This window comes from Schistocerca nitens, unplaced genomic scaffold (assembly GCF_023898315.1).
Source record: "Schistocerca nitens isolate TAMUIC-IGC-003100 unplaced genomic scaffold, iqSchNite1.1 HiC_scaffold_466, whole genome shotgun sequence".
Classification (NCBI taxonomy): domain Eukaryota; kingdom Metazoa; phylum Arthropoda; class Insecta; order Orthoptera; family Acrididae; genus Schistocerca; species Schistocerca nitens.
Window position 1 is genome coordinate 1,636,370 of NW_026045999.1, and position 26,772 is coordinate 1,663,141.

The 26,772-nt window shown below is 42.8% G+C and overlaps 1 protein-coding gene across 1 annotated transcript in view; it reads left to right on the top strand.

The window, feature by feature from the left end:
- Positions 1-26,772, top strand: part of LOC126232193 (period circadian protein-like) — a 169,700-nt gene that overhangs the window by 110,022 nt on the left and 32,906 nt on the right. The window contains exons 14-18 of the mRNA XM_049942490.1: positions 4,901-5,056; positions 8,754-8,877; positions 12,350-12,666; positions 14,341-14,501; positions 17,643-17,809. Coding sequence (XP_049798447.1) covers positions 4,901-5,056; positions 8,754-8,877; positions 12,350-12,666; positions 14,341-14,501; positions 17,643-17,809 — 925 coding nt within the window. The remainder of the gene's footprint in view (positions 1-4,900; positions 5,057-8,753; positions 8,878-12,349; positions 12,667-14,340; positions 14,502-17,642; positions 17,810-26,772) is intronic.

The following is a 26,772-nucleotide window of genomic DNA, read 5'->3' on the forward strand; positions in this document are numbered from 1 at the left end:
TTCTGTAGGATCATATGTGAATAGCTTGTATTGTATTCATGTCTAAATTGTTCATTTTCCACATTTCACTTCTACAGGGTATTACAAAAAGGTATGGCCAAACTTGCAGGAAACATTCCTCACACACAAATAAAGAAAAGATGTTATGTGGACATGTGTCCGGAAACGCTTAATTTCCATGTTAGAGCTCATTTTAGTTTCGTCAGTATGTACTGTACTTCCTCGATTCACCGCCAGTTGGCCCAATTGAAGGAAGGTAATGTTGACTTCGGTGCTTGTGTTGAGATGCGACTCATTGCTCTACAGTACTAGCATCGAGCACATCAGTACGTAGCATCAACAGGTTAGTGTTCATCACGAACGTGGTTTTGCAGTCAGTGCAATGTTTACAAATGCGGAGTTGGCAGATGCCCATTTGATGTACGGATTAGCACGGGGCAATAGCCGTGGCGTGGTACGTTTGTATCGAGACAGATTTCCAGAACAAAGCTGTCCCGACAGGAAGACGTTCGAAGCAATTGATCGGCGTCTTAGGGAGCACGGAATATTCCAGCGTATGACTCGCGACTGGGGAAGACCTAGAACGACGAGGACACCTGCAATGGACGAGGCAATTCTTCGTGCAGTTGACGATAACCCTAACGTCAGCGTCACAGAAGTTGCTGCTGTAGAAGGTAACGTTGACCACGTCACTGTATGGAGAGTGCTACGGGAGAACCAGTTGTTTGCGTACCGTGTACAGCGTGTGCAGGCACTATCAACAGCTGATTGGCCTCCACGGGTACACTTCTGCGAATGGTTCATCCGACAATGTGTCAATCGTCATTTCAGTGCAAATGTTCTCTTTACGGATGAGGCTTCATTCCGACGTGATCAAATTGTAAATTTTCACAATCGACATGTGTGGGCTGACGAGAATCCGCACGCAATTGTGCAATCACGTCATCAACACAGATTTTCTGTGAACGTTCGGGCAGGCATTGTTGGTGATGTGTCGATTGGGCCCCATGTTCTTCCACCTACACTCAATGGAGCACGTTATCACAATTTCATATGGGATACTCTACCTGTGCTGCTAGAACATGTGTCTTTACAAGTACGACACAACATGTGGTTCGTGCACGATGGAGCTCCTCCACATTTCAGTGGAAGTGTTCGTACACTTCTCAACAACAGATTCGGTGACTGATGGATTGGTAGAGGCGGACCAATTCCGTGGCCTCCACGCTCTCCTGACCTCAACCCTCTTGACTTTCATTTATGGGGGCATTTGAAAGCTCTTGTCTACGCAACCCCGGTACTAAAAATGTAGAGACTCTTCGTGCTCGTATTGTAGACGGCTGTGATACAATACGCCATTCTCCAGGGCTGCATCAGCACATCAGGGATTCCGTGCGACGGAGGGTGGATGCATGTATCCTCGCTAACGGAGGACATTTGAACATTTCCTGTAACAAAGTGTTTGAAGTCACGCTGGTACGTTCTGTTTCTGTTTGTTTCCATTCCATGAGCAATGTGATTTGAAGAGAAGTAATAAAATGAGCTCTAACATGGAAAGTAAGCGTTTCCAGACACATGTCCACATTACATATTTTCTTTCTTTGTGTGTGAGGAATGTCTCCCGAAAGTTCGGCCGTACCTTTTTGTAACACCCTGTATACAAAGCTGCAACCTAAACAAATGCCCTCAGAGTTTTCCTAACACAGAAACTTCTATTGAATGGGAAAAAAAATTCTATCTTCTATATATGTTTTTCTTGCAGAGATCTCTCACGTTTTCTCAGCACGATTGATTAATGGTGTGCTTATGGGTGTTTTGCCGGTTTCTTTCCATACTGTACACAATATTTTGATAACTGATCAAGCTGTTTTCTTCATGTGCCGTGCGTTTTGCTGTTGTGTGTACTCAGAATCTAATTGGAGTGCAGACAGTGGGAACACACCAAGCAAGTTGGCACAGTGGTTACTACACGAGACTTGCAATCGGGGGGACAACAGTTCAAACCCGTGTCGGACCATCCTCATTTAGGTTTTCCCTAAATTGCTTCAGGCAAAGGGCACGGCTGACTTCCTTCCCCGTCCTTTCCTAATCCGACGAGACTGGCGACCTCGCTTTATGGTACCCTCCCTCCAAATCGACCGACCGACGAACAGTGAGAACAGTAACAGCAAAGCTCTCAGAACCTGTAGAAAATGGCTTGGTCAGCCATTGAAATATTGTGCACAAAATGGAAATGACGATTCAGCCGAGCACCTGGAGCCACACCATTTTCTTTTTACTACACGTCTTCATTTTATATCCTCTGTATTTCAGGTATTGCAAGTTATATTGCCACTCAAATAACAAAACTCATCGACTACTTTTTGTCTCTCAATGCCCCAGCATCACCTCACTGATTTCAACTATGCAGCATAACCCACGTTTTACGTTAAAGTTATTATCACATGTAAGTGGAGACAAAAGTGTGAGTACAAAATAGAAGAAATTAAATATGGCACAAATCCAAGCAAAAGACCAATATTGCTAAAGAAATGTTTTTTGGAGTCTTCAGTCTCCTGACTAGTTCGATGGGAACACCACGAAATCATCCCCTGTGCCAAACATTTTATCTCCGAGCAGCATTTTCATACTGCACCCTCAATTATTTGTCAGATGTATTCAAATCTCTGTCTTCTCCTACCTCATTCCTTAACTTAATAGTCAACCTAATTATTAACATTCTTCTGTACTACATCTCAGATGCTTCGATTCTCTTCTGTTCTGGTTTTCCCAAAGTCTGTGCTTAACTACCACACAATGCTGTGCTCCAAACGTACATTCTCATAAATTGGTTCTCAAATTTAGGCTTATGTTTCTCTTGGCCACGAATGCCCTTTTTGCGAGTGCTAGTCTGGTTGTTATCTCCTGCTTGCTCTGTCCGTCATGGGTTATTTTGCTGCCTAGGTAAAAAAATTCCTTAACTTCAACTACTTTGTGATCACCAGTCCCGATGTTAAGTTTCTCGTTGTTCTCACTTCTGCTACTTCTCATTATTCCCCTCTTTTTTTCAATTTACTCTCAATCCATATTCTTTACTCATTAGACTGTTCATTCCAGTCAGCAGGTCTTGTAATCCTTCTTCACTTTCACTGAAGATAGCAATTCTCATCACCAAATCCTATAGCTGATATCCTTTCACCTTCAATTTTTGTTCCATTCTTGAACGTTTTTTTATTTCTGTCATTGCTTCTTCAATGTATAGGTTGAACATAATGGGCGGAAGACTACATTCCTGTCTTCCACCCTTTTTAATCCAAGTACTTCATTCTTTGTCTCCCTTATTCCCACTTAGTTCTTGCACGTATTGTACACTACTGGGCATTAAAATTGCTACAACATGAAGATGACGTGCTGTAGATACGAAATTTAACTGACAGAAAGAAGATGCTGAGATATGCAAATGATTAGCTTTTCAGAGCATTCACACAAGGTTGGCGCTGGTGGCGACACTTGCAACGCGCTGACACGAGGAAAGTTTCCAGCCGATTTCTCATACACAAACAGCAGTTGACCGGCGTTGCCTGGTGAAACGTTGTGATGCCTCGTGTAAGGAGGAGAAATGCGTACCATCACGTTTCAGACTTTGATAAAGGTCGGATTGTAGCCTATCACGATTGCGGTTTATCGTATCGCGACATTGCTGCTCGCGTTGGTCGACATCCAATTACTGTTAGCAGACTATGGAATCGGTGGGTTCAGGAGGGTAATACGGAACCCCGACGGCCTCGTATGACTAGCAGTCGAGATGACAGGCATCTTATCCGCACGGCTCTAACGGATCGTGCAGCCACGTCTCAATGCCTGAGTCAACAGATGGGGACGTTTGCAAGACAACAACCATCTGCACAAACAGTTCAACGACATTTGCAGTAGCAGGGACTATCAGCTCGGAGACCGTGGCTGCGGTTACCCTTGACGCCGCATCACAGACAGGAACGCCTGCGATGGTGTATTCGATGACGAACCTGGGTGCACGAATGGCAAAACGTCATTTTTTCGGATGAATCCAGGTTCTGCTTACAGCATCACGATGGTCGCATCCGTGTTTGGTGACATCCCGGTGAACGCACATTGGAAGCGTGTATTCGTCTTTGCCATACTGGCGTATCACCCGGCGTGATGGTATAGGGTGCCACTGGTTATACGTCTCAGTCACCTGTTGTTCGCATTGACGGCACTTTGAACAGTGGACGTTACATTTGAGATGTCTTACGACCCGTGGCTCTACCCTTCATTCGACCCCTGTAAAACCCTACATTTCATCAGGATAATGCACGACCGCATGTTGCAGGTCATCTACGGGCCTTTCTGGATACAGAAAACGTTCGACTGCTGCCCTGGCCAGCACATTCTCCAAATCTCTCACCAATTGAAAACGTCTGGTCAATGGTGGCCGAGCAACTGGCTTGTCACAATACGCGTCACAACTCTGGATGAACTGTGGTATCGTGTTGAAGCTGCATGGGCAGCTGTACCTGTACACGCCATCCGAGCTCTGTTTGACTCAATGCCCAGGCGTATCGAGGCTGTTATTACGGCCAGAGGTGGTTGTTCTGGGTACTGATTTCTCAAGATCTATGCACCCAAATTGCGTGAAACTGTAATTACGTGTCAGTTCTAGTATAATATATTTGTCTAATGAATACCCGTTTATCATCTGCATTTTTTCTCGGTGTAGCAATTTTAATGACCAGTAGTGTATTTACCCTTGTTTCCCTATAGCCTACTGCACCATATCATATTGTCACTGTTCAGACAGTATGTTGGTGCCGTTAACAATCTGACTTATAATGAGTCTTCAACTACGATATGCTGGCCGGAGTCAGAATTGAATAAGAAATTTACAAATTGTTTTTTGCAGGAACTGCTTGTCGCCGGTGAATGACACCGGCTCCGGATCCAACTCTGGCAGTGGGTCGGGATCTGCCGGCGTGTCTGCCAACAACGCCAGTGTCGACACCGCGGAGGCCGAGGGAGACTACAAGCCGCCACAGCTCACTGAGGCGCTGCTTTCCAGGTCAGCTGGCAGCACCTCACTGGCTTACACCTAAGTCTGAGCAGCCATCCTGTGCAAACCGATGTGAAGTGCTTGCCAAAGGGAGCTTCCTCTACTACCTCTTTTCAGGATTTCTTTGCTTCCATTTTTGTATCGAATGAAGGGAAAATGCTGCTTAAATGCCACTGTGCGTGCCGAAATTGGTCTGATCTCGCCATCGCTGCTCTTACAGGAGTGATATGTAGGTGGCTGAAATATGTTGGTAATTTCATAACTTAAGTGACAGTTCTCCTTATTCGGCCTATACAGCAGTGGCGCTCTGTCAGTCAGAACCGAGTGGTCAGTTGCCGTGGCTTTGAGTCGGTCTTTCGAAACCTTTGTATGAAGTCTGTTCAGGAGAGCTGTTTTCATAAAATACCAATTTGTTGACAGAGTTCCGTACAGTAGTTGTAGGTGGTAAATCTGACAACACTGTCTGCATCTCTTTCGTCTCCATCTGTATTTCACCACCTTCAATGCTCACGCCGAGCGACCGTCTTCCCTCGTGTGCGGTGAGGTTACTACTCGGCGAGCTGTAACTTCTCTCGTCGTGAGTGGGGGTTGCGGTGAGCGGGCAGAGCACTCAGAATTTGCTGCGAAGTGAGGTGCGATGTACAATGTGGGGGTGGCGGGGTTCGAGATCTGACTCCATTAGGCAACAACACAAACCTCGGTTTTCCAGCTTCTGTGAAACGACAATGTGCGTGATGGACATAATGATCAGTTAAATACTTTTGTGTTACAAAAACTGAGATTACTGTTTGTATTGATAGGTGACCTCATCTCTTATTTTAGTTGCAGTGAAAATAGCACAAGAATACAAACCACAGTGACAACAATGCCAAGGATCTCACCAAACTTTTTTTCACGTGTGTAATATCTTGAAAATTGGGTAGTAAGCCTACAAACTTTTATGGGGAGAAAATTACCTTTCATGCATTTTGAATAATTAACATGGTTCATTTTCACTATGGTATTGTTTTGTGCTTGAACCTGTATAAACTTTTGTGTCAGTAGAACTCTTAACTGGACGAAACTGCGAGTAGTAGATCTTGAGCCTAAGAAGGTTGAGCACCCGTGCTATACAGTAAATGAAGCAGTCAACATAGATCATTTATGTATTGATTCTTAGACAACATTTCCAGTTTTTTTTCCAGTTTTAAGAGATTCAGTCATCATGATTCCCCCCGCTAGTGCCCACCCTGCAACTCAGAAGTTGCTCTGTCCAAAATTAAGTGCGTCCAGAATGGAAGTCCTGCAGTCTGAAAGTCTCATCTGAAATTAATAATAATAATAATAATAACAGTTTTTTTAATCTTTAGCACGTTGTGCATCGAGTAATAGGTACAGTTTTTTGGAATTTGAAAAAAAATAATAATAATAATAATAAAATGGCAGGCATTTGAAACAAAGATATTGTTTTGTTGTGCAGTTTATTCATGTTTTTTGCAGTAGCTAATGAATAAATTAAAATTTAAAAACACGTCTCTATTACTCATTGCAGAGATGTCCAAGGAGTAATTCAGCCAAATTTCAGAAAGATACCTTTACCAGTGCGCTTGCAATCCATGCCATCAGCTTCAGACACAGTATCTCAATACTGCCAACATATGTGTAACAGTAGGATACATTTTCTGTATTTTTTTGGTATTGGCTGAAGAATCTATTTTCTAAATTGTTCCCAAAGATTGCAGCCATTATGCTCGTCAGACTGCTGTCTGTAGTGAGAACCTCACTTTGTTCTGAACTCTGCTTATTGAAAGTGAAGTGATTGAACACGAGGGACGTCTGTTAACCCAGCAATCTCCTGCCGTGCTCGTGGTATTATGTTTCTGTAAATTAATGTCTGACAGCACAGAGAGTTGGAACATGTGTAAATAATTTCTTCATGTACAGGTCCACAGCCTCAGTGTCGTGTGTTAATGATGTAGCCTGTCAGTTATATTCCTGTAATGCACCATGCATATAAATTATATTACTGACCAGTTTCAGCTTACCGTATTTACTCGAATCCAAGCCGCACTTTTTTATTTTTTTGTTTTTGTAATCCAAAAACCCTCCTGCGGCTTAGAATCGAGTGCAAAGTAAGCGGAAGTTCTGAAATATGTTGGTAGCTGCCGCCACAACGAACTTCTGCCATCGAATATATGTAGCGCTACACAGGCATGCTTTGCAGGCACAAGGATAAATACTGGCACCAAAACCTCTGCGTCAGTAAATAAATTAAAAAAAAAAAAAAAAAAAGGGGTGGAAGATGAGCTTTTTTCTCTGCCCCGAGTTAAGACCACTGCATTTTCATACATTATCCAACGAAGTAAATACAAATTCCGTATTGTTCATCTTCGAATGTAGAAGCATTTCAATGTACTACGAAAATCTGACTGGCAAGACTGTTTGGGATGTATGTCAATATGGCCAACTCTATGTTCTGAATTTTTTCCTACCTGTGACAAGAGATGGTTACTAATAGGAACTTTTATGAATTTTGAATCACCACGAGAATAATACGAATATAAACATTTTGCCATGTATTCTTTTGTGTTTGCTGCTATCTCGTTTAAATCCTGTCTGCCTAATAAACTACGAAACTAGAGTGAGACAACAGCAAACGCGGAAGAATATACATATCATGTCATGTTTATATTCGTATTACTCTTATGCCTAATAGTGATACAGTCAGAAATGAAGCATGGCAATTGACTAGATTTATAAATCTAAGATGACTAATTTCTGTGCAGAATGTAATGTACTAAAGAGCTGTCTGCAGAGATTTTCAAATGGAGAAAAATTTTCGCTAAACTCTTGTTCAGAACATTTTCTATCATGCGCAGTCTATTATTTGGTTCTTGTTGATCATTATCAAAGAAAGCAGCAGTGTAAGTAACAACAAATAGCAGTCTCTTGTTATTGTTTTGCTTATGAGACAATTCCTCTTTTTTTTATTTATTGTAAGCCACGGTAGTGCGCACGAAAGCAAGCCATGCTGCGAGCGGCGACAGGTCGTAAACACTCATTATCAAAATGCGACAAACAATGCATGACACAGTACAGCAATGCATTTTCAGCTTAGAGTGACGTAAACACCTATAACAAAGAGAACGGCACTTAACAGATCAAAGAAAAATAAGCAATCAATTCAGACCAGACGAAGCACATGAAAAAGGAAGGGAGCGCCTGACACATAGCAATGGCTACCCGGTAAAGCTTAACTGCTAAGCTTACGACTCGAACCAAACTACTGTAGCATTCGACCTAAATTGTGTCTCATATTACAATGGACCAACTTTGTTTCGATTTGGAGGTGCGGCCTAAAACTTTTCTCTCCCCTTGAATTTCGAGTCTCAAATTTCAGGGTGCGGCTTAGATTCGGGAAATTTTTTTTCCCTTGATTTTGAGTCTCATTTTTCAGGTGCGGCTTAGATTTGAGTGAGGCTTAGATTCGAGTAAATACGGTAGGCTATTCCAAAATGTACAATATTGCAGATACATATGTCACATTTTTTTTGTGTGACCCACACACACACACACACACACACACACACACACACACACACACACACACACATCACCAATATCATAAATTTGAAAATGACCTAGGGTCGAAACTGGCCAGTAATGTAATTTATACGCACGATGCGCTTTTGGGTCAGAGAGTGTGAGTGGTCGGGGTGTGTTGCAGGCACAACGAAGACATGGAGAAGAGGATGGTTCAGCGGCACCGCGAGCAGCGCAGCAAAGGCGGTGACGGGAAGTGCAGGAGGCCCCACCACTGCCAGCCGCCGGTGCTGGCAGACAAGGCGCACGTGAGTCTCTGACAGTACCGTCTGATTATTAGTCACAATTTTGTATTCATTATCTGAAGTTTGCAAAAAAGTTAAATTTGTGATTTCCAGGTGATTTAGTCAGAACAAACTACAGTGAAACCCCTTTATAACGTTCCTCCGTATAATGTTTTTCTCTATGTTACGTCCGTTTTATTCGGTCCCGACTAAAAGCCCATATAAACAATGTTAAATTTTCCTCTTTACTGCATTTCCTCTATATTACAATTTCCTCCATGTAACGCTCATATTTTTTTAACCCTGGCCAATTATTGACTTCTTTATAATTTTTAAGTGACTGGATGTAGACGCATTGTTTTCCGTTCTGTGGATCACAGTTTGCGCCGGCTCGGAAAGCCCGCACTCGGCGTCTTTCGTATGTCAGCAGCGGAACCCGGTCACGTGACATGTGACGTGTGACGCACAATCTGCTTGTGATCTTTTTGGCGCCATTTCAGTCAATGTTTTGTATTCGTAGTGTATTGTGTGAGCTGAGCAGCAGACAGTGTGTCTAGTAGGAATGTGTCTTCGATATAACTTTATTGAAGGTTTCATCAGTGGACATGAGTGAAAAGCGGAAGAACATTTCTCTGGAAGAGAAGGTTTCTGTTATTAAAAAAGTGGAGGCATCTCCTGGTGTGGGTCGCGTGGAGCTAGCGAAGCAATTTGAACTGGCCCCCTCAACACACAACACTATTATGGGAAACAGATCGTCGATAATGGAAGAGTTTGACAATTGTGGGAATTCGAAACGTACGCATTTGAAGCCATCGACTTGATTTGCAAGAGTTTCAGGAATTAATAGGCAGTGATTCTGTCACTTTTGAGGACTTTGTGGCTGTGGATGACAACGTGACAGCCACAGGAGTACAAAATATTGAGGACTGGCTCATATTCTATAATTGGGTCAACTGAAGAATGGGATACCACCTGTCAGCTTTGGACAATGTCGTCATATCTTAAGAATCCGTTATAACGTTTTACAGTACAAACTGATCCATTTACTTTCAGCCATCCACCTACCGGGCCCCATGTTTTAATTACAAAAAAGTAATCATTTGATACATTGATCATTTGCAATGAATATCATATTACAGTGTTATGAAAATTTAAAATGTCATCTATGGCACCATTTGTCGAAGCTGAGTAGTGGTATCCAGATCTTCAGTAATGCCCTATAATTATTATTTGGAAGCCTTCCTCTTTATAGTGTTTTCCTCTATACAGTGTTCAGAATTTGTGGTCCCTTGAAAAACGTTATATAGAGGTTTCACTGTAATGAACATCACCAAGAATTAATAGCACCAGATGATAACGCAGAATTGAATCGATTATAAAAAATTGTACTTATTACTTTCTTTGGGTAGGCACCACATCCCCAATAAATTTGGAGGAGGGACATCATACTACCAGGCTGTACTGCAAAATATTTTATTCTGCACTGCTAGTTTTGGGCACGGTCCATTCTCAACTCTGTCTATAAGCATAAAATACTATAATGAAAAACTAGAGTGCAGTGTAAAAGCCATAAAATTACATTGGATGTAGCGTTATGCAAACATAGTAATTACCTACATCTACATCTATATCTACATGGATACTCCACAAATCACACTTAAGTTCATTGAACCACCTGTACAATAGTTCTTTATTCCACTTACAAACAACATGTGGAAAAAATTATGCCACCAGATGTGGGTACTTTGTCACCCACCAGGGTAGCCGAGAGTGCTAACACGCTGCTTCCTGGCCTCGGGTAGGCGCGCCGGCCCCGGATCGAATCTGCCCGGCGGATTAATGACGAGGGCCAGTGTGCCGGCTAGCCTGGATGTGGTTTTTAGGCGGTTTTCCACATCCCACTAGGTGAATACTGGACTGTTCCCCATGTTCCGCCTCAGTTACACGGGTCGCAGACATCTGAACACTTTCGCACTATTCCGTGGATTACACCCTGACGCCGACAGTTGGGGTACACTAATTCCGTCCCGGAGAGGGGGGGGGGGGTACGGGGTGGCGGCAGGAAGATCATCCGGCCACCCCTTAAACATTAACATCCCAAATCCGGTTAATGATGGCTGACCCTGCATAACTGCAGGACAAGGCTCGAGCGATAGAATATAGAATGTGGGTACTTTGTCCTTGCTTCAACAAAATATCACATATGTTTGGGTGTAGCAATGGCATCAGTGTTTATCTTCTAAAATGTGAAGTGCATGACTTGATACTGGTCACAGTTTTCTTGTGCACAGTTTTACACATGTGACAATTCCCTGACCACGTTTGTATAAGTGTGTTTTATACTTATGCAGTACAAGGTATGTCTTCGTGGTGCTAGATATGGTGTTTTAATGGTACGGTAATACCATCACAGTCATGTTGTGCACCTTACATTTTAAAAGATGAACAGTGGTGACCGTGCTGCAGACAAATACTCACAGTATATGATTCTTTTGTGAGACAAGAACAATGTGTCCACGTCTGTTGCTATAATTAATTACTATGTTTGTGTAGTGCTACATCCAAGTTAGTTTATATTATAGCTCTATTATTTTCATTATTGTTTGTTGTTATGTTTGTAAATGCACCTGAGTGTGTGCTGTGCACTAGTAGTGCAGAATAAAGTAATTTGAAGTGCAGCCTGATGGAATAATTTCCTTCATTAATTGTACTTAGCTTTGGGGGTTGAATTAATTATTACCTGAGTACAAACATAATAATTAATAATCTGGCAACTGTGTACGCTTGATCTTTTGTTTATTCATTGAATTAGCACCACAATTTAACAACGCTATTCATTTCTACATTCCAGAATTGTAGTATAACTTTTCACAAATTCGGCCTGTACACAACTGCAAAGTAAACGTCCTGCAAAAATACTGTTCTCGAAAATACTGTCCCTACTGACTCTCGGTGGGCACTGCGCCCAAACTGTGTATGAGTACAACAGTGAAAGTCTTATAAGGCATTATTAGAATGAGAGCATAGGTGAAATTATTATTAAAAGTTTTGATTTCACAAATTGTTTAACCCGCCCAGTTAGCCGACGGTACTAATGCGCTGCTTCTGGACTCGAGTAGGTGCACCGGCCCCGAATCGAATCAAAGCCGGTGCATTTAAAGGAAGCACGAGCGATGTCCTGATGTTGTGCTCGTTCGTAACGAACGCATTCGTTCCACTTATACTGCCGATTTCTCTGTCGTACTCGCCCCTCAGGTGTTCTTGTGACAGGGTTACTTGTTGTTACGGCAGACTTACGCGAAGTTACGAAATGCAGTACAGCTGACGCTATACCTCTGTCTGACACTCTACGAAACTCTCCGTCTGACACGTTCCCAACTCTCTACTATTCCGCGACACTGCAGGAGACGTGGCGATACACCTCCGTATTAGACAACTGCTGTCAGTCCTGTCGAGTGGTGTAAGACACTGCAGACTTACAGTCGCGCGTTCGCAGGTGGAGAGCGCGGCCCCTCCTGCAGTGGCTGCCCAGGTGCCGGCGGGTGCGACGGCCCACGGGACGAAGCGCAGCGGCAGCCACTCGTGGGACGGCGAGCCGCTCAAGGCCAGCAAGCACTCGCACGCGCCCTCGCCGCCGGCCGCCCCGCCGCCCCCGGCGCCCCTCCGAGACGAAGCGCCGCCGCCTGCCGCTGCGCCGGGCCCGCCCCCGGCGCAGTCGCCTGCCGCCGCCGAGGGTGCGGGGCTGAGCCTGTGGCCGCCGTTCTCTGTGGCGATGACACCGCTGCATTCGCCGCAGCCCTGCAAGACGCGAGGGTGAGTTTTGCCGATCGCACCTTCTCTCAATTGCTACGGCTGTTTGCTGGCTGTCTGCCAATCCCGTATCACTGGGTAGGTCAGGAAGATCCACAAAACACCTACTATTGACGGATTGTCTCACGAAAGTGCTAACTTACCTGACTATTATTTTTTAGGTATTGCTTCTTACATGTTGATTCAAATTCTGAAGGTGGCAGGCGTAAAATAAAGGGAGCAAAAGACTATTTACAATTTGTACAGAAATGAGATGGCAGTTATCACAGTCGAGGGGCGTCAAAGGGAAGCAGTGGTTGGGAAGGGAGTGAGGCAGGGTTGTAGCCTATCCCTGATGTTATTCAATGTGTATATTGAGCAAGCAGTAAAGGAAACAAAAGAAAAATTCGGAGTAGGTATTAAAATCCATGGAGAAGAAGTAAAAACTTTGAGGTCCGCCGATGACATTGTAATTCTGTCAGAGACAGCAAAGGACTTGGAAGAGCAGCTGAATGGAATGGACAGTGTTTTGAAAGGAGGATATAAGATGAACATCAACAGAAGCAAAACGAGGATAATGGAATGTAGTCGAATTAAGTCGGGTGATGCTGAGGGAACTACATTGGGAAATGTGACAGTTAAAGTAGTATAAAAGAGTTTTGCTATTTGGGGAGCAAAATAACTGATGATGGTCAAAGTAGAGAGGATATAAAATGTAGACTGGCAATGGCAAGGAAAGCGTTTCTGAAGAAGAAAAATTTGTTTACATCGAGTATAGATTTAAGTGTCAGGAAGTCCTTTCTGAAAGTATTTGTATGAAGTGTAGCCATGTATGGAAGTGAAACATGGACGGTAAATAGTTTAGACAAGAAGAGAATAGAAGCTTTCCAAATGTGGTGCTACAGAGGAATGCTGAAGGTTAGATGGGTAGATCACATAACTAATGAGGAGGTATTGAATAGAATTGGGGAGAAGAGAAATTTGTGGCACAACATGACTAGATTTATTTATTTATATACTTGTTCCATAGATCTGTACATGTGAGCAAGTCACTCAGATGTGGAACGTGTCAATGTACATAATAAAATACATAGAATAAAGACATTGTTATAGTATTATTAACAGTGCACAAAAGTCATGCTTATTAGCTTAAAAACTAGTCAACATAAATGTGAAGATAGCAGTTTCATATTTAGGGCATTATTGCATCTATTTTGACCTTGAACAGTAATCAGAAGAAGGGATCAGTTGGTAGGACATGTTCTGAGACATCGAGGGATCACATATTTAGTATTGGAGGGCAGCATGGAGGGTAAAAATCGTAGAGGGAGACCAAGAGGTAAATACACTAAGCAGATTCAGAAGGATTTAGATTGCAGTAGGTACTGGGAGATGAAGAAGCTTGCACAGGATAGAGTAGCATGGAGAGCTACATCAAACTAGTCTCTGGACTGAAGACAACAACAACAACAACAACAACAACAACAATTAAAGAGTAAGTTTCAGAATAAGAATGTTATTCCTAACTATGGCAGGGTAATGGTTAAGAGCAAAAGTTCAATGGTAATTAAAGCTAAAACAGAATGTGTGAAATTCCAGAGACTAGAGTACTCTTTAGAGTGGTGTCACTAAGATTTTGTCTGGCGACCCAGTTACGCACACTGGTACACAGCTGACAACTCCGCTCGTCTGCTGCAGGAACTTCTGCACGGGCGGCTGCTCCCACGCGGCCCCGCAGATCCTGCCGCTGTACTACCTGCCGGCTCCGACGCCTGCCTCCGCCGGCGCCACTCCTGTGGGGAGCGGCGCCCGCCCCCACCGGCAGCCACACGCCCCCGCCGCCTTCCTGCAGCAGCAAGGTGAGTGCAGCTCTCTGCCGGTCAGTACCGCAACTTCCCGAGGTCGCTATTGACGGTTAAAGTGATAAAGGGCAGTCAGATAAAAACGTGACAGACGTATAACTTGCACGGCACAGAACCTCGGTAATGCAGGTAGCTGTGTTGTCCTCTATTGGGAATTTGCTTTCTTGTGATGTGTCGATGTGTTTCTCATCCTCACTGACAGTCATTTCGACAACATTCTTGATGGGTTTGACTGCCATTGAACATTTTAAAACATCTCGAAAGAGTATGTTCTCGGAGCTACAACCGAGCAACGTTGATATGGCTAATATGTTCACATGTGCAGTTGCCAGTAGGCTCGTTTTTGTTTCTCTTTTCATAATACTCTTCAAATTCTCTCCAATGGTCTGTATCGGTTGGATGTTAAATATTTTGATACTCGACATACTAGTTACTGCCTTTACTCTCTGCCTGCAATGTATTTATGTAGTCAGATTTCTCGAGAAGCCAATCGTATACGTCATAGCATGTGTCAACCGCCTCTCAGATGTACAATATTTGCAGCTGTTATGGACAGGCCGTAAGTGTAGCAGTTACAGATTTATTGATCACTGGATGCTACTGCAAATATATTTCCGCCATGCAGGACTTAGAATTCCATCTAGTGGATACATCTTAAATTAGATTGAGTGTGTTTTTTGGCAGTTTTGAAGATTAATGTTTTGTCTTTAATGTCGATGTTATGATGTTTGAAAGACTGCAATATCCACATTATTGAAATGTATTTGTGGATGTTAAATCAAACAGTCGAAAATACGAGGTGTGGCTAGATAAAAACCGGACTAGTACTGGTGAAACAATAAAACGAATGCAATAAGGCTGAAAGTCGCGTGGCCTGTCACGTGACTCTCGCTCCGCCTACTGCTCGAGTTTCATCTGCCTCCTGCACTCAGTCTGCCCGTGGCGTCTGTTTTAAGTAGTTGACGTTTTGTCTGTGCGTCGGAAAATGTCGAGTGTACAGAAAGAACAGCGTGTTAACATCAAATTTTGTTTCAAACTAGGAAAATCTGCAAGTGAAACGTTTGTAATGTTACAACAAGTGTACGGCGATGACTGTTTATCGCGAACACAAGTGTTTGAGTGGTTTAAACAATTTAAAGATGGCTGCGAAGACACCGGTGATGACACTCGCACTGGCAGACCATTGTCAGCAAAAACTGATGCAAACATTGAAAAAATCGGTAAACTTGTTCGACAAGATCGCCGTTTAACAATCAGAGCAGTGTCTGAGTTAACAGGAGTTGACAAGGAAAGTGTCGAACAAGTTTACCGATTTTTTCAATGTTTGCATCAGTTTTTGCTGACAATGGTCTGCCAGTGCGAGTGTCATCGCTGGTGTCTTCGCAGCCATCTTTAAATCGTTTAAACCACTCAAACACTTGTGTTCGCGATAAACAATCATCGCCGTACACTTGTTGTAACATTACAAACGTTTCACTTGCAGATTTTCCTAGTTTGAAACAAAATTTGATGTTAACACGCTGTTCTTTCTGTACACTCGACATTTTCCGACGCACAGACGAAACGTCAACTACTTAAAACAGACGCCACGGGCAGACTGAGTGCAGGAGGCAGATGAAACTCGAGCAGTAGGCGGAGCGAGAGTCACGTGACAGGCCACGCGACTTTCAGCCTTATTGCATTCGTTTTATTGTTTCACCAGTACTAGTCCAGTTTTTTTCTAGCCACACCTCGTACAAGATGGAATGGCAGTGTTATGAAAAGGATAGAGTGCTACTCACTGTGTAGAGGAGATGATGTATTGCAGACGGGCACAACAAAAAAGACTGCTAAATATGTGAGCTTTCGACCCTAAAGGCCTTCTTCCTAAACCAGACCCCCCCCCACACACACACACATTTTAACATTCGTGTGAACACAACATGCACACACCTGACCACTGTCGCTGGCCACTATGTGTGTTTCGTCTACTTTAGAAGAGGGCCTTTTGTCTGGAAGCTCACATGTTTAGCAGTCTTTCTTGTTGTGCCTGTCTGTGACTCAACATCTCCTTTATATGGTGAGTAGCATTCTGTCTTTCTCATAATTTTGTCATATAGAAACAAAGATTCTTTAACTTACCAAACGAAAGTGTTGGTACGTTGATAGCGACAATAACAAACACGAACACACACACAAATATCAAGCTTTCGCAACCAACAGTTGCCTCATCAAGAAAGAGAGAAAGACAAAAGGATGTGGGTTTTGAGGGAGAGCGGAAGGAGTCTTTCCAATCCCGGGAGGGGAAAGACTTACCTTAGGGGAAAAGGGGACAGATATACACACGCGCGCGCACGCGCACACACACACACACACACACACACACACACACACACACACACACACATATCCATCCGCACATATACAGACGTGTGTGCGAGTGTATACCTGTCCCCTTTTCCCCTGAGGTAAGTCTTTCCGCTCCCGGGATTGGAATGACTCCTTCCCCTCTCCCTTAAAACCCACATCCTTTCGTCTTTCCCTCTCCTTCCCTCTTTCCTGATGAAGCAACCTCGGGTTGTGAAAGCTTGAATTTTGTGTGTATGTTTGTCTTTGTGTGTCTATCAACATGCCAATGCTTTCGTTTGGTAAGTTACATCATCTTTGGTGTGTGTGTGTGTGTGTGTGTGTGTGTGTGTGTGTGTGTGTGTGTGTGTTTCTGCTGGACAGGTACAACAGGACACTCTCTCCCTCTCTCTCTCTTCCACACACACACACACACACACACACACACACACACACACACAGTATTTTGATAGGCTGGACAACTAAACATGATTCCTTAGGTTTTGTTTCCTCTCACAGGAGTACAGGTCGCACTGCAAGCGAGGGGTACACGGACAGGGATGCTGCATTTGTGTATGTAAAGCTGGGAAGTTGGGTCGCCCGGGGAACGTGTCTGGAAGGCCGAGGTGGTTGAGGCAACTGTTTCAGAGAAGCAGAGCATCTGGATTTGAGTCCCAGTCCAGCACAAATTTTCAGCTCGCACCGTCGATTAATTTCAATGTCCTAATGTGTTCGCTGTCGGAGAAATGTTCCCAGATATCGATATTTGCAAATATTGGCGATCACCGGACGTCCGTACTGTGTGTGCCACAGGAGGCCCTCTGCCGTACGTGGCGGCCGGAGTGCTCTACCAGGCGGCCCCGCTGCTGTACCCGCTGGCCCCGCCGCCCCCGCCGTCCCCGTCACACCTGCTGGCGCTGCACCAGCCGCTGCTGCACCACCACCACCAGCAGCACCACCAGCACCCGTCCACCTATCAGGTCAGTCTCCCCTGCTGCTAGTGCTCACCGCCGTCTCTGTAGCTGTACTCATATATCCGTCCATCACCTTGCATGCTCAAAATATTCTGGTTTGTGTTTGTGTTGGCTCGGTAATATAGTAATTTGAGGTGGCTGTTGTGAACAAAACGGTGTCTTCAGACTAAACCTTTCACTCTGCAGTGGAGTGTGTGCCATTTTGAAACTACCGAGCAGATTAAAACTGTGCACCAGGCTGGGATTCGAACCCAGAACCTTGTCTTTTGCTGGCCATCTGCCAGGAAGTTTCAGATTGGCACATGCTCCGCTGCAGAGTGAAAATTCGTTCTGGAAACAGTCCACCATGCTGCTGCAAAGCCGTGTCACTGCAACATCCTTTCTTTCAGCAGTGCTAGTCCGGCAAGTTATGCGGGAGAACTTCTGTGAGGTTTGGAAGGTAGGAGAAGAGGTACTGGCAGAAATAAAGGTGTGATGTTGTGAGGGCAGATACGGAATCGTACCCAGTCAGTAGAGAACTTGCCTGCAAAAGGCAAAGGTAGTAGGTTCGTGTCCCGATCCGACACACAATTTTAATCTGACAGAAGATTCGAAACGATGTTTGTTCTTTTTTCTTTTCTTCAAACATTGTTGGTTTTTAATTCCACATCTGGTTGTTTGAGGGCAGATCAATTGGAAAACATAGATCTACAGGGTGGTCTGAAACAGTCTGAAAAGTTTTGGGTGTGGCAGGGGAAGTTGTGGTCAGAAATAATTGTTAAGGAAAGAATTCGATATCTTACACCATTTCAGAGTTATTTAAATTACTTAGCATTGAAGTTAGCCGATAAAGTTGATGCGTGCCCAAATTCAAGCATTTGCACACATTAAAATGGTCACATGCATGGACATCTGTGGACCTGTGAGTTACTGCTTGTTCAAATGCTCATTAGCAGTTAAACTGTGCCTTTTTTGGAAGTGACAAATTCGAGCTAGCTGGGCAAAAGCTATGTTTGTTCAATCAAAGAACACATTTGGTGACACTTGTCTCTGGCAGGCTGCTTCAATTTGCACCCCCAATGACCTGATTGGTTAATTTCTATGAAAATAACTTGGAAATGGTGCAACATATTGAATTTCTTTCTTAACAATTTTTTTTCAGCACAACTTTCCCTGCAACAACCTTATGTGCTTTTCAGACTGTTTCTGACCACCCAGTAGTATTTTTTTCTAGTGATGTGCTTCCATACAGTCAAACACACACACACACACACACACACACACACACACACACTGTGTGTGTGTGTGTGTGTGTGTGTGTGTGTGTGAGAGAGAGAGAGAGAGAGAGAGAGAGAGAGAGAGAGATAACTCTTCAACAGTTGGCAGCATTGGTATGCAGCAGGTATTGGCTTGTTCTGTAGCCCCTTCTCTAGAGCTCCAGTGGGCAGGGAAGCCTTAGTATTGAACAGTTGTGTTGTTACAGTGTAAAGTATGAAACCCTGCACAGACGGTTGGTCAATGCGATTTAAGCAACGGGCAGTCATTGATTTCTTGGCAGCAGATGGTGTCAGCCCAAAGGAGATTCGTCAGAGAATGAAAGCAGTTTATAATGATTGTGTTGATGTGAGTACTGTGCATCATTGGGTGAGTATGTTTAAAGATGTTGAGGCGGAAACATCTGACCCAGGTGACAAACAGAGTTAGACATCCTGTGATAGTAACCACCGAGTTTCACAAGAAAAATGTTGACCGACTGATTCAGGATGGTTCTTGTATTACTCAGAGAGAAATTGCAAGCACAATCGGCATTTCATAAGAACGTGTGCATCACATTACTGCTTTGCTCGGCTATCGGAAGATCTGTGCGTGATGGCTAATCTGGATGCTGACTCCTGAAATGAAAGTGCACAGACTTGAAATTTGCCAGGATCTCCTCTCGCATTACGAGAATGAAGGTGACGCCTTTCTCCATTCAACTGTGACAGGAGACAAAATGTGGGTACACCATTACGAGCCAGAGACGAAACGTCAGTCTGTGGAATATCGACACAAAGACTCGCCTCAGAAAAAGAAATTCAAGACGCAGCCCTCAGTTGGAAAAATCGTGGCCACAGTGTTCTGGTATGCAGATGGTGTTATCCGTGTTGATTTCCTTGATTGTGGAACAGCAGTAAATTCAGAGCATTACATCACAACGCTGCAAAATCTGGAACGACAGCTAACAAGGGTCCGACAGGAAAAAGGAATGGTTTTCCTGCAGCATGACAATGCCAAACCACACACTTCACGTGCCACCACAGCAGAACTTCAGAATCTGAAGCTCACCACCATACGGCATCCTCCATACGGTCCAGGCTCAGCACCGTCTGACTTCCATCTGTTCCCGATAATGAAAAATGGTCTGCGGGGACATCATTATGCTTCTGATGAAGGCATTGAGAGAACTGTAAGACTGTGGTTGCAGAAACAGTGTGTCGACTTCTTCCGTGATGGCTTCAGAAAACTTGTTCATCGTCGGTAGAAATGTATCCGATTGGCTGGTAATTATGTGGAAAAGTGAATATTGGTAATTATAGATCACATTCTAAGAATTATTTCTGCATTTGATTTATTAAAATATTCCCATACAAACCCAATTAATGAAGGTGGAGACATTACTATTCATTCAACCCTTGTATATTCTCACAGTATCTGCATCACAGAAAACAAAATGCCTGTCAAAGCTTGTTTGCCTCTAGCGTATATTGCTTTGTAAGAGCATCACATGGCCCACACAACAGTCTTCATGCTCACAGACTTGTTTTGATCCCCCCCCCCCCACTGCACTCATCCACTGAGCATATTTAATCCTAATCTTACATTCTTCCATCCAAAGATTTTGACACTAATTCTTCTGTACAAAAATTCAGCAGCACTTTGCATGTACTGACTAATTTGCAATGAGTTTGTGAGAGATTATTTCAGAAAATTATACAATTTTCTACTCAATGTGCACAGCAAATAATTCCTTTAGGGACTGTTTACCGATTTTTATTATACTTTTTGTTCATGGTGGCAATCTTAAATAATTTTATTACTGGGCGGGCTTGGACATAAACTATGTGTTAGGTGTTGGCTTCCTGTAAAGTTAGAGGTGGCACAGTGACGATGAATATCAAATAGCTTTGAAGTGGCCAACTTGAATACATACCAGTTTCATTTATATTATCTGTGGACTTCCACACACCAGGTTCATCAACTTTTGATTTACCTGTGAGATGATTACATTTTTTAAGTGCATGGTGCTGTTTACTACTGTAAATTTTGTGTTACTATTCAAACAACTTTAAATATAAAAAGACAAAGTTTTTCTTGAATTATGATTAACACTTAGTACAGAACTACAGAAACTCTTAACTGTGTAAATCAAGCAAAATTAGAGTGAGTGAATTGTTATTGGAAAGCATATGATTGATTACTTTTGCTCATCTAAATGTTTAGTAATCAAATACAAACAGAAAAAAAACTGAAAATAGTTTTGAAATTTGGTGAACCATTTATTATGCTGTTGCATTACCTGCAGCCAACTGTAAATTAAAGTTACATGTAACAGGCTTTTTCTCTGCTGTGTCACTCATGTCGTTTTATTGTTCATATGTTTGTTTACTTGCTCAAAACTGAAATGGCTATACTACTATGATGACACAACATTATTAGTCTGTTCTACATCCTGTCGTACTCTGTATATGCTTTGATACTCAAAACATTTGTGCTACCTGTTAAACCAGGCATATCACATCCATTTTGGGAGAAAGAAACTGAATAGAGAGTGAGTTTAACAGCAGGTAAGTCATGAATTCTTTTAGATGGGTGCCTTTCCTGTGTGTTCCAGGTATGGAAGTTGGGGATATTTTTTTAGAGCTGTGTATACAGTTTATGGGATTTCTCAACAATTTCATTCTTACAATTTTAGCGTTTGCACCTTAAAAACTAAAGGCAAGGCATTTCACATAACGTTTGCACCTTCATATGTTTTCTTGATGTCTCTTCTCTGTGTTAACTGCTACAGTATGTCATAATGATGTCTGATGCTGTTGATTTATACGTGGATTATGATTAAGAAAAGACTTGTCAATGAGAGACATCTGAATGTGTTTATAAGAACATAGCCATTCTTAAAAACTAGAAGTAGAGAAGTGTTCTGTTCTTCTAGAGGGAGGAAAGAAAATAGACTGGGGGCATACAGAAGCATTTGCTAAGCTAAAATTTGACTCCAGTCTCACAGGCTGTAAGTCAGAATGAGCTTTTAGAAAGTAAATAAGTTACAGTGCATATGTCGCACATCCTCAGTGTCATTGAACTAATTAGTATGGGCAGTTTAAGAACTGATTTTGTAAGAGTCTAAATATTTGTGGAAACCACCTATTTTGATGATTGAGTGTGCAGATGTACACAGTTTAATTTGGAATACATTGTGAAAGGGTCTTATTTCACTCTGTTGTTGGGGATGAAGACAGCGAGAAGGTTTGAAGCAGAAAGGGAAAGAGTTTTGACTGTGTTTATTTGTCTGGTCTGCATTTTAAAGCGGTGGTGATGCCTAGGACATACTTTTTATGAAGTCAGTGGGAGGAACATCAGGATATCGTGAGGGAAATGCCAAATGGTGGGAAACCACGTGGAATGTAGCTGTTTCTGCAAAGTTTAAGATTTTGTTATTCTTGTCATCAGTTAAGGCTCTGAGTGTCAAAACATATTAAGATAAATGGCATGTTGCAACAAAGACTTAGCACTATGTAGTCTCTACCTCACTTAGTTACACACTCTGGAATTGCTGAGTAATCGTAGTCTGCACTTATGTATGTTATCGCAATGAAACTAATGAAATACAGTTTTGTTTTACTTTATTCAACATGACTTATCTGGAAGCTTGCAATTTTCTGTTGATGTGCATGCGTTTTGCTGTGATATTTTGTGTATTATTGCAATAAAGTACTACACATGTCTCGACTGTTTTGGCAAAGTTAGTTTGGGGGCAAGTAAGAATAATAGTCTTTAGCTGAGAGTCACACACTCCCTCCAATTTCATGTCAGGAAGATATCTCACACATGATTACCACTGCCTTCACAAAGCTTTGAGCTGCAGAGAAGTCTCTGTGGAAGATTGGCTACTGGGAGAAATTGAAGTGACTGTACAACAAAATAACCAGAAGCACAATTCGGTAACATGGAGTGCATCAGGAAGGTGCTACAACACAATACGGCCATGTTTATCTGAATTTTTCTAAATAGTTTCTACTAAAATGAAAAATGCTTGGGTGTCACACCTTGTGCAAGTGAAAAAGTGGCATAATATTTAAGGGCCAAACCGAGATTCCGTACCCTTGTGTAGTCTGAGGTGCTATCACCTCGTTCATTCCAGTATATTTCTGTTATCTATACCTCCGGGCTATGTGGTGTATATAATGTAATAAAATAATGGAATAGACGATAATAAAATGTATTGAATTAATGAGATTAATTTTTTGGTATGAATGACAAGCACAATAAGCTGAGCTATGCCTGGAAATAAGTACGTATTAGTTCATATTATTTTGCAGGGCGAAGTAGTTTCTTTCTCTGCTGTAGATTTGTGCTTACCATTCTTTGTAATGCTACGTTTGGTTGCCGTGTTCACCTTTGAAGTCTTGACCGTGTTCCCATTAAGCTTATAGGATCTTCGTAATTTTCCAAACTAGACAGGTGGGCTTCAGTTTTTGTAATTATCATACTATTTGAAATAACAACTCACATGACCTTTCAGTTAATAACACAATACTGTATTTTCCTAAAAGGTGCACATACGAAATACATACTCCTCACTTATTCATAGCGACCCCAAAATGGCGGTCTACAATTACTCACTAAAAATTGCGTGCTTCTCACTCGTTCGCTAGCTGAGCGCGAATCCTTCCTTCCCTCTACTGGTACTAGAAAATCTCCTCTGTTTTTTAACAACTGAAAATAAAAAATACCTAACGGTAGGCATAGGCTCTATGATGGGCTACCGCTTCATCTTTTCTCCTTCTCTTTGCCTTTAAAGAAGACGAAAACAAAAGAAATGCAAAAGGTTTATCACATGTACCAGAGGTCGCCCTGCTCCCTCCCCCCAGCCGTACCCCCAGCCGTACCACGTATATGTCTGCAGATGCTTGCCCTGGTGGTTGGCAGTGCAAAATACAATGTCTATAATTCCCTATACCCCAAGACCAAAACAGTACAGGGTAATTATAGAGGCCATGAAAAATTTTAAAAAAATCAGTACGTAAATGGCTAAACATGATACAGCATAACAAAAGAAATAGTACATGAAAGACAAACTCACAAAGTTGTTTTTGAATGTGGTTTTGGCAAGCTAATTTGGAAATGGGCACCAACCGTAGTTGCTGAAAATGGCAACGAAACCGCATCGAAAGCCTGTCGTGTGCTAATATTTGCCTGTTGCTGATTGGTAGTTAGTGTTCAAACAACTTTCTGTGGCCAGTTTTGCAATACGCAACCAGTTCACAACAGCACAATGATGTGGTATAGGAGATGAGTGGACCCTTCTTCTTCACAGACAGAACTGTCAACGGTATAACCTGCTATGGCATGCTGCATCACCTATCTGAATTGCTGCAGTTGTGGCAAGCAGGGATTTTATCTTTCAAGAAGGTGGCATTACTCCTCATTTCCACAGTTATGTATGAATTTACCTGAATGTGGCATTACCATTTTGCTGGACAGGCCATTTTGAGGCCACTGATTTGGCACTACTCGAGTGGCACCACGGTAACCACACCTTTTTTTTCTTGTGCTGTTATGCTAAGGATTGCGTCTATATTCCGCTTCTATGACAGAACATCAAAAACTTACAACACTGCATTACGGCAGCTGCTCTTACTGCCACTCCCGATAGATAAACAGTCGACCTGAAAGCCTCTTCCTCTTCCTTGTTCCGTCGTTTGTAGGTCTGCAACACTCTGTTCACTTGCCTAGGTGAAAATCCATTCTTCAGAAATACTTTTTGCAGGTGTTCCAGTTCCGCTCGAAGACTGTCGGCGTCAGAGATAGCGTGGGCACGGTGGACCGAGGTTTTGAGAACGGCCATTTATTGGGAATATTTCTTCACAGATAGGCAGAATATTGAGAAAGTATCAAGTGAGAGTCATCTTTCGTCCTCCTTCCAAAATTTCATCACCGGTGGGATCCGTTAAAGACGACCTGGGCCTGCGTAAACCAGGTGTTTACAAAATTCCGTGTAAATGCGGCAAACCGTATATAGGGCAAACGACACGAACTGTGCGGGAACGCATTGTGGAACACCGACGGCATACTCGCCTTCTCCAACCCACCGAGTCCGCAATCGCCGAACATTGTATTTCCACAGACCAATCCACGAATTACGACGACACAAAAATTTTGGCCCGTACATCAAACTTTTGGAGCTCGATTATCAATGAATCTGTGGAAATAAGATTGTCTGACAACGAGACTCTCATCAATCGAGATAGCGGTTATCAGCTAAACTCTGCTCGGAATCCTGTTATAGAGAAACTTCGTAGTCGACGCAGTTATCTGCATAAAGATGGAAATCGACCTGTCACCGATACGCCAGGCTTCACGCTGAGCAGCGCATGCGCAATGTCACCTCAGTACGGCTTTAAATAGCGGAGCTCAGCGCGTACTCGCCAGTACTACTACAGTGGCATTCACCTGAAGATGGCCAGAAGACTCTGCGCCGAAATATCGTGGCAGAACGTTACTGATATCTGGCAGTTCTCCCGTCTTTTTACGGAACAATCAGTACGCTGGGAAAGCTTTAAACATCACATCTCCTTCAACATGTTTGCGCAATGCTCCATTAGCTTTACACCAACTTGGACTTGATTATTCATTGGCCCACATAGCAATCTTTTTGTGTCCGACATTATTTTTGATCTTATGTGTGTGCCACACATTACGTCCTCCATTATAATATTTTACAAGTACTTGTATTTTGTAACCAGTATCATAGTTTCGGTGTTTTTATTACTTTTTTTCATTCTGAAGTCTGTGAATTTGCAATTTAAGTTATCCACCGTTTCTCCTTCTCAGATTCGGCAAACCGTGTGCAGTCACCTGTGATGTCTTCCAGGTGGATGCGAAACGGTGTAGGTAAGAGATTGGATCACTCTGAGACCCTTCTCTCTCTCATCCTATTATCCTCTGTTAGGTCTCGACTGACTACGACTCTAGTGTTTTGCTTAAGTTATAACTCCTCAAGGAATTGCTGTAATAATCTTCGTTGTAAAAATGAAAAAAGAATCCCTTCCGCTCACTGCCAGTAAAATGGCAAATGTGGGAAAGTCCTGATTTTTGCAACAATCACTGGAGTGTAAATAGGTTATTAGGTTACAGTGTGATCCGCTCCTTACATAATCTGTCACTTCAGCTGACATTATTGGAGCTAATTCTGCAGTGGACCAGCTATGCAGTGCCATTAAACCGTGCAGTGGGCCTTCTTGTCCTGTTGCAGTTGTAGTGGGTGTTGAAAGAGAGCCCTGTTCTATTTAAGCTATCGAAATGACGCAATCGGGTTTGTGTTAACTCTTCTGTGTTATAACTCTGATGTTTCCATTTCACATCTACGAGGGCCGTTCAGAAAGTAACCTCCGGTTGATTTGAAAAAATACACCAAGTTAAATAAAAATATTTTAATATATACATCTTACAACTACATCTTTGCACTATTTTTCTACATAGTCTCCATAGCGATTGAGGCACTTATCGTATCTCTTCACAAGCTTTGAAATTCCTTCTGCATAAAAATCACCCGCTTGTGCCTGGAGCCAGCCTGTGACCGCATCTTTGAGCTCTTCGTCGTCATCAAACCGCTGTGACCCGAGCCATTTCTTCAAATGCGTGAAGAGGTGATAATCACTTGGCGCCAGGTCTGCGCTGTAAGGTGGACGGTTGATAACGTCCCACTTGAAGGACTCGAGAAGGGCCGTTGT